The 8,863-nt window shown below is 44.8% G+C and overlaps 1 protein-coding gene across 1 annotated transcript in view; it reads left to right on the forward strand.

Annotated features, from left to right (window-relative positions):
• The window catches only part of LOC103895774 (3 beta-hydroxysteroid dehydrogenase type 7-like), a 14,871-nt gene extending 6,564 nt beyond the window's left edge, over positions 1 to 8,307 (forward strand). The window contains 4 exon segments of the mRNA XM_009275480.2: positions 1,208 to 1,316; positions 5,595 to 5,694; positions 6,589 to 6,751; positions 7,769 to 8,307. Of these exon segments, the coding sequence (XP_009273755.1) occupies positions 1,208 to 1,316; positions 5,595 to 5,694; positions 6,589 to 6,751; positions 7,769 to 8,307 (911 nt within the window).
• The last annotated feature ends 556 nt before the right edge of the window (positions 8,308 to 8,863 follow it).

The raw sequence follows: 8,863 nt of genomic DNA on the forward strand, positions 1-8,863 counted from the left end.
GAGGAGCGGCTGAGGGAACTGGGGTTGTTTAGCCTGGAGAAAAGGAGGCTGAGGGGAGACCTCATCGCTCTCTACAACTACCTGAAAGGAGGTTGTAGTGAGGTGGGTGTCGGTCTCTTCTCCCAGGTTAACAAGTGATAGGACAAGAGGAAAAGGCCTCAAGTTGCTCCAGGGGAGGTTTAGATTGGATATTAGGAAAAATTTCTTCACCGAAAGGGTTGTCAAGCATTGGAACAGGCTGCCCAGGGAAGTGGTTGAGTCACCATCCCTAGATGTGGTGCTTCGGGACATGGATTAGTGGTGGACTTGGCAGTGCTAGGTTAACGGTTGGACTTGATGATCTTCATAAACTTAAAGGTCTTTTCCAACCTAGACGATTCTATGATTCTAAATAGTATGGGGATTTCTGGAAACCAACCCTATGAGCGGCTTCCTTTAATATCTGCCTTATCAGATTTGAAGGCCCTCAGTATGCAACCATGGTTATGCTGTCGTCATTGAGGTTCTTGTAGAATCAACTTGAATCAAAATCATGATGAATGCAAAAACCACCCCTGGAAGAGTCAAATTATTTAAACCACACACACACACCCCCAAGCAAACAAAAACCACGCACACTGACCCACAAGTTCAGCTAGAACAACCTTTCTTAAACCAAACCATGCTTCAGATTCATCTGGATTTCATGTGGACTTGTAAGCTGCCCCCACTATTTTATTTAAAATTCTGCAGCTACCAAGAGTCTGTTGCAATGATTTTCACCCTATAGTCATCCTGCAGAACTTCTATAGAGCAATACATGCATCTAAAACACCAATCCTTTTGCCAGAAGGCTGTAATTCACTATTTGACAGTCAGCCCATGAATCAAAAAAGATGGAAAACATGGAGTTTTGCTCTGCCGAGCTGTCAGCTTCCTTTTTGTTAGCAACTATTAAGTCCAAGTTAAGTCAGTTGTCAATAGCCATCAAGGTTAAGCCACATTATAGCTATAGATGTAACTGCTACTCTCATGTTATAAACCATCCCTGCCTGTGCAAACATATCTGAGGAACTGCAGCCTTGACCCATGGCTTTACATCTTTTCAGCCATAAAAAAGATGGATCTGTTCCAAGTCAGAATCCCAAGCCTGGAAATCTCTTTTGATTTGCACAACAGGAATCAAGGCAAGGTGGTTAATGTTTGTCCTTCCCAACCTGCCCCACAGGTACCGAAAATGTGTTAAGGGCCTGCTGTGTCCTGAACATCCCATATGTTGTCTACATGAGCTCCATTGCTGCGGTGGGACCCAATACCTCGCATGAGCCCATGTTCAGGTAAGGCTAAGCAAATCTCCATCACTCTGGATTTCCAGTTAAACTGCAACCAGATGGAGATTTTTGCTGTGGCTACAAAGGAGATGATGTGTTCCCCTTCCAGTCAATTCCTCTTCTCTTTCTTGAAAATCCTCCTTTGCTGCTTTTCACTTTCAGGAACCACACCTCTTCCCAACCTAAACTTGACCAGTAGTGGATTCCACCGATTGAAAGAGTTGGTAGAGAGATGTATGACCCAACGGCACCTCCAGGCTGTCCCCTGTACATACAGCCCTGCTCCTCTAAGCCCTAAAATCAGTTTCAGATAAGGTCTCAGATGCTTGAAGTTTGTGATACGGTCAAGTTGTATTCTGCTGTTGGGTCAGAGTTTTTGCTCTCCCCTCACACTGAGTCAAGCCAAAGGGTAGGTGATGCTCTACTGTTACCAACCCACCGTCCCCTCCACTTTTCACCTCCGTAGTGAATTGCTAGCGAGCCTGTACCCAGCTCCTATTATCAAATGTGGTCAAATGTATACAGACTATTTTAGCACTATCTCAGAAGAAAGTTAGTTGGCCACATAGTCTTAGGGGACAGATGCATATGGTGTGAAGTTGCCCTGCAGTATTCACGTGTAGTTACACTCTTCTGTGACCTGGATCTGACCTGTAAATTGCACCCTTCTATCCCTCAAAATCCTTTTTCCTGGCAATATGTTTACCAGGGCTAACTCCTGGACTTTATACTTTTGGGCATTATGTTCAACCCATCTCTTCTGTCTGTGGCTCCTATGAGACTGACCCACAGACCCAGAAGAAGCAGCAGAGCTTCAGAATACCTCCTGCAGCAAAGGTGGGATTTGGAGCAATACAAAGACAGTGGTCAAAATTATGATTTGGAGGGGTTTTTTGCTTATAGATCTTTGATATCCAGAACCGACTTTCACAATCGGCTGACACTCCTGCTCAGGACTCGGCATCTAGATACCTTCTGTATTCACGGGGCAACAGTACTTGCACCTTGAGAACCTGGGCTGATATTTCTGAAGACCAGGAGCTGAAGTTTTAGGTTAAATTTGAAGTCAAGTAGAGATAGCTGCAGTCTGATACGTACCGTTGTAAGGCTCCTTGCTGATTTCAAGCATGGTTGTAGCCATACAGACTGCTCAAACCATGGAAACTTGTGTGCAAGGGGAAGTGGCTCAAAGTCAAGTTTTGTCTCTACAGGCAGCCAGTGTAGACACAGCTACCTTCAGTCATTTGGCTCTAGAAATTTGAGCCCAGCTAGAAAGGGCTGCTTAAGACATAACTTAAAATGACCTACAAGCCTAAATTTCATACTCACAAGTAAGCTAAGGCATAACCCAGTTGTTTTGAAAAGTGTTTAAGCACCCAAAAGCTGTAGAATAAATGTCTGACTTATGAAAAAAATCCATGACAGCAACAAACCTCAATCCACTTGGGACCATGAGCACTAGAGGCTCTGTGTCACTGAAAAGCTATGGAATTTGGTCATTAGCATATCTAAATAATTTCTAAAAATGAATGTAGATACAGGCACATCCTTGTTGGTATTTTAGTCCTGCGATTTATGAGATAGATGTGAACAGATGTCTTGAAAAATCTACCCCAAATCTCGCCTGAGAGGACAGTCCTTTGGCTTGTAATGATGGCACCAATGGGTGCAAGCAATAACCCATCCAGGCTGATCCTCATAGAGCTACACACGAACATCCTCTGTCCACCAACTCCTAATCCTTCCCCACCACAAATGCAAATAAAACCACCACCTAGAGCCTTTAACTCATTTTGCAGAACACACTCAGGTTCTCCCATGATGCTGGGAGAAAGCCTGAGAGACTGGTCCCCGTTCTCCAACAATTTTGATTTTAAACTAAGGGAATTACAGAATACAAAATGAGAGAGGGGTCAGACCCCCAGAAAAAATTACACCACCACTTGTCTCAATAGGGAGCCCAGTGAAGACTGGAAGGCAACGTAATATGGCTCTGTTTTCCAGACTGAAGGCACAGGTGATGGAGCTTTCCCCTTCCTCCTCTTCTCATCTCCCCTGTGCCCACCCAATCTGTTCTGCTCTTCTCCCTCACAGTCTATGATCCTGCCTGCCTGCCTTTTTCTTTTGCTCCGTCCCCTTTCTCCATCATTCCTTGTATAATTTTATTTAACTCACTTTTACATGCTTGGGAATTGACACAGACAAAGCATGATTAGTCTCTGGACAGGGTGATGGGTGCAGGGATAATGCTCACACCTCAGCATCCGACAATAATAGAAAATGCCTCTGTCAGTCTCAATCCCTCTGAGACAGCCACCACTGAGATACCTTCTGACAATGCTGCTCCAGTCTTATTAGCGTTCAGTTATCTGTGATCGTTGTGAAAAGCAAGAGCATTATGCTGAGCTCTTTGTTACTACCAAGCTTCAAAAGGGGTGGGGGAAGGCAAACACGAGCAGAGCGCTGCAGCCCAGGAACGGCAGGCAGGTTTGCCCCTTTGCGAAGCTGCTGCTTTTTAAAAGCTTTGCAAGGCAAAAAATAAATTTGGATTAAAAAAAGAAAGCAATTAAAACTAGAACTTCTAGATAACCCCCCTAATTGTCTTGGGCCTCTCCCGGGCTTGCAACAAACCATGCACAATCAATCTTTTGTCTTGCTTGTTTTCTGGTTTGTCTCTTGCTCATCACCCGTAAACACAGGGAAGGGGAGGAGGGTTTTGTGATAAAAGCCCAGGGTGTGCGGGGAGGCTGTATTTCTGATGCTTCTAATTTATTTCTGTTGCTGTAGCGCAAGAAGGCCCTAATCTCAGCTGGGATATCTGACACACAAGGTGCTAAGACTGCCAAACAGGCAAGAGAAAGGCAACAGCGTTATTCACACTTTACACAAGGAGATCCGAGCATAGAAAAGAGCAAGCAAGTTGCCCAAGGTCAAACATGGAGCCTGAGTCAGAGCTTGCTCTCCCAAGGCCCAGTGTTTGACAAAAAGGTCTCTGCTGCAGATTTGCTGCACGAACTCATCACAGGCCACTTAACCCTTCCAAGAGGTGCATCCAAGCCCCATCTGCAAAAGAAGCATGATAATTCTTCATTGCCGTGGGGGGGGTACCCCATGCCTGGCAGAGCCTGGTGTTTGACTAGGGTAAATTTCTCTAGGAGAGCAAAATGTAAATTAATTTAAAAATGTGAAGAAAGTCTCCTGCAGCACGCAGAGGGAGAGAGAGCCTATCCTTGCTAGTCATGGCAGCAGGGGAGCAAGCAGACACATGGTCTTCATGTGTCATGGATGGTCCCTCCCAGTGTTTCAAACAAGGTTTTTTCACTCCCCAGCTCCTCCAGAGTCCACTGAATCTGCTTAACCAAATCCTGCAATGGACTAACGTTGATCTAGAACCACTGGGACAAAACACCAGCACCCCGGTGGGGAATAGAGCTGCTTTCTTGGTTCTCCTTGGAATTATTTCAGGGCCTGTGAGGCCAGTTACATGTTAGATCCCATGGGCTTTCCTCCTTGCAGCTGTAAGTTAGGAGGCTGAGGAGCAAGTTGTCTTCCGTAGTGGCAACCAACTGTCCCCAGCACGGCTGCGAGCCCTGCTTGCCCTTAATCTTGCGTCCACTTCTTTGCTCTTCCCCTCGAGTGTAATTTGCTAGGGAAGATGAAGGAATAATCCCACCACAAACCTGCTGATTGCATGTCTTCCAGATCACTAGCAGCTCTATCACATTACCGGGCACAAACCTGCTGATTGCATGTCTTCCAGGAGATCACTAGCAGCTCTATCACATTACCGGCAAACATCTCCCAACTCTGTGAGAAAATTAAGCAGCAGCTTCTCCTTTTAGTTTATGGCTCATGAGAGGCTTTTCTCTACCTCTAATGAAAAAATGAAGTAGGATTGCTCTCATTTTCCTGCCCTCCATCTTCTTGTGCTCTTTCTATCTTGTTCAGCCACTTGTGAGTTGCTTAAAAAGGTAATTCCACTGCCTTCTAATTTGCGCACCAGAATATTGTTTGCTTCAATCACACTACTAGACAAAAATCCAGCTCTCAGAAATCAAACCACTGCCCTCATGCTAACCTGCCTACGAACACCCAGAACCACCTGGTATTTCTTGAGGCCTTATTTCTCCCGAACTGCAGCAAGGATCTCAGATTCATATAACTCACAGCCAGCGGTAAGTCCCGGGAGAGCAGGGATCGCAGAGTAAATCACACTGTGACAAATGTCTCCAAGCCCTGTGCCCTGCTCCATGGTGACTCACCACCTCTCACAATCTACTTCAGAGGAAATGAGGACACCAAATAGAGTGGGGAAGTGGAGCTGCCTTATGGGAAGACAAAGGCCATGGCAGAAAAACTTGTATTCGAAGCCAATGGAGAAAAGGTGCAAAAGTCAATGGTAGCACTCCTGGTATTACAGCACAGGATGGGTGGAAGAAGAGAGCTGGTTAGAAGGACCCCACAACTCGCATCTTAGCATGTATCCAGCTGCTGCCTTGACTTGATGCATAAACCACATTGCCCTAAGCTTACCAAAGCCTGATCTTCCCACATCATCAGGAAGCTGCCAAACTCTCGCAAGATCAAAGGGTGCTGCCCTTTGAGCCTGTGCTTTAACTCCACCTGAAGGAGCGTGACTTTGGAAAGAGCTGTGTTGAATTAGGGCATAAGAAACAAGGTTCACCTAGTTCATACTGCATAAAGGTGAACTTTTCAGACATGCCCGAGTGATTTAAGAATAAAAAAATATTAGTGTACCCAGAGTCAGCCATCTACCTAAGTTAGCTGGCTAGTCTTTTTAGACTGCCAGTACAGTCGGCAGACAGATGAGTTCTTCTAGAGGATGAAGCAGAATGTAAAAATAAGTCTTCTGTCCTAAATCACTGCCTGGAGCATCTCTCTCTCCCGGTTACAGTTTGAGGCCAGCCAGCTTAGCTGGCTTCCTCTGGTACCTGATTTTGGTTGTTGCAAACACTCGTTTATACGTCACAACTGCAGAAAGGGTTAATGCCACTAGCACCCTCCATCCAACACCTCTCGGTGACCATCACACGGGTGCAAGGCGTGCTATGAAAAAAAAAATCAAATCAAACTGGGTACCCCCTTACATTTTTAGGGACCCAAACCAGGCCCTAGCTGTCCAGATCACCTCTGCAAAGGTTGACTCCTCTAGCCCAATATTCCCAGGTTTTGGTTTTATCTGGCAAACCCAATACCACTGCGGAAGGTTTTGATCTCTGAATCCATCATGTGCTAACATCCCTCCCTGATTTTACAGATGAGCAATGGCGGTAAACTCACAACCTGCATTATCCGTGCAAACACAGCGTATGGGGAGAAAGCAACGTTTCTTCAAGAGTTGTATTTGTTTGCCAAAGCCAGGAACGGCGTGTTGAACTACCTAGAGCCTGAAAACACAGAGTGTAATTACACATACGTGGGTGAGTGAACGATTGATCTCTTTGCATGTGGTGCTACCAGGCTCTTTCAGTCACAGGAGATCCTACACGTCAGCTTAACCATAATCTCCCAAGACAGAGAGGTAAGTATGGTGAATGAGCACAAATATTTTTATAACCACAAAACTTAGACTGGCTAAAAAGAATTTTTAAAATAGTTGTTTACATTCTACTGTTTTTCCTGGGAAGGGTTTTCTTTTTTTTCTTCCCCTCAACATAGGGAAAATGTTGTTTAGAAAACTGAAAAAAAAAGTCAGTGGAAAAAAGGATAGAGATCTAATCTTTCTTTTTCTAGGTAAACATTTCAAGGGATATATGAGGGGGCGGAGAGGGAATTCAGGCAATATTTTAAAAATGTTTTTTATTTGAAAAGACTTAATTTCTTCTTCATTAGAAGAAACTAAACTAACGCTATTTGTAAAATTCCTTGCAAAAAAGGCTGTACTACATAACTGATTTTAGCAAGCACAAGAAACTACTCACAAAACCTATAGAAAGAGTTTGTTGTGGTGTTGAATGCATTTCAAGGGAGTATAACTCACCATTAAATCATGCAGGGTTTTAGTTATTTCTGTGCAGCACACTTATATGTCTTTTTCCAAAAGTGCAGATAACAGTAGTTTGAAAATGCTGTTAGAGAAGAATCAGACCTAGATAAATCAAGTGACTTCTTCAAAGGCTTACAGCAGAGCCAGGAATAAAACCCTCGAGCACTGCCTCCCATTCATCCTGCTCTCACTACAAAACACTGCCCTTTCACTTCACATGAACCAGTATCACAAGGCACATTAATTGTCCAGCTCAAACGGGAGACCAAAGGTTTAAAGGATCTTGGAGGTCTGGATTAACTACTCAGCCCCTCTACAGTACAGCTGAGTAACACGATGAGTGCTTTCCCTTCTTCACAGCACTGAAGCCAGCAGATCCAATGTACTCATTCACTCCTACAGCAAACAGGAGCTTCTCCTGAATACCTGTTTCTCTCCCTTATTTCTCCAGGGAATGTTGCATGGATGCATGTTCTTGCAGCGAGGAACTTGCAGCTGAAACCAGACTTACTTGCCAGACAAGTGTGTTATTCCTATGATGACACTCCAACAAGAAAAGGTCTTCTGATCAGGCATCAGCTGTTGTCTTCTACAGACCCCTCAGTGAGACTAGGCTCACACATCCCTTACTGGAAGATGTGGTTAATGATACAATTGCACAGGATAATCAAGGTCATCTTGTACCCTTTCTGGAAGCCACAGCCTTTCCTAAACTTGCCTTTACTGAACACGATAGTCACCACCTTCTCCTATGAGACAGACAAAGCCTCCAGGCATTTTGGGTACAAACCCCTCTTCACCGGGAAAGAGAGCAAGCACAGAACTGCACAGTGGTTGAAAGCAGCTGCAGGGAACATGGAACCCCCCCAGCTTCATGAAAGAAGAACTAAGCAGGATGTTTGGGGTAAGGAGAGAGCTTATCACACCAGCAAGTTTCATCTGAACTTCACAACGTGCACAGATCTTTGGCAGAAATTTTGCAAACACTGAGAAATCCTGATAAAGAAACAGAGAAAGAGCAAAACTCTCAGGCTGCAAATATATACCCTTGCCATGCCAACAACTCAGCTATTTTAAGTGTCATATGAAACACCAGGGTGCATTTGAAAGCATCGTCTTGCAGGTACGTGCACACAGACGCAGGGCTTGCTGGCCTCACTCATTCCCACAGTGCCACCGCTGCACGGGGATCACTCAGGGGAACAAGAGAGACAGGTTCAGATGAGAGATGGTGCACAGCAAACACCTTTCTGAGAAAATTAGTTAACCGGTTTTGTTCCACAGCCTGACAAGCCTCCATCTTTTTCCATACTCAGCAAATGGACCTCTCCCTTGCCATGGTCTCGGGCAGCTGGTGGGATGGCTGTACCTGGCTCATACACTCAAGGGGTCTTCAGCGATAATTTTGGTGAAGGCACGGAAAGCCCAGCAAGTTCTTGCTCTGTTTTGGGGTTTAATAAAAAGAAAAAAGAATTGCCTTTTCCAGAGCTACCTTTTTCAAGATGCTTCCTGTTATTCTTAACATGTGGAATATTACATGCTTTGA

The sequence above is a fragment of the Aptenodytes forsteri genome, unplaced genomic scaffold, assembly GCF_000699145.1.
Source record: "Aptenodytes forsteri isolate BGI_AS27 unplaced genomic scaffold, ASM69914v1 Scaffold347, whole genome shotgun sequence".
Classification (NCBI taxonomy): Eukaryota; Metazoa; Chordata; class Aves; order Sphenisciformes; family Spheniscidae; genus Aptenodytes; species Aptenodytes forsteri.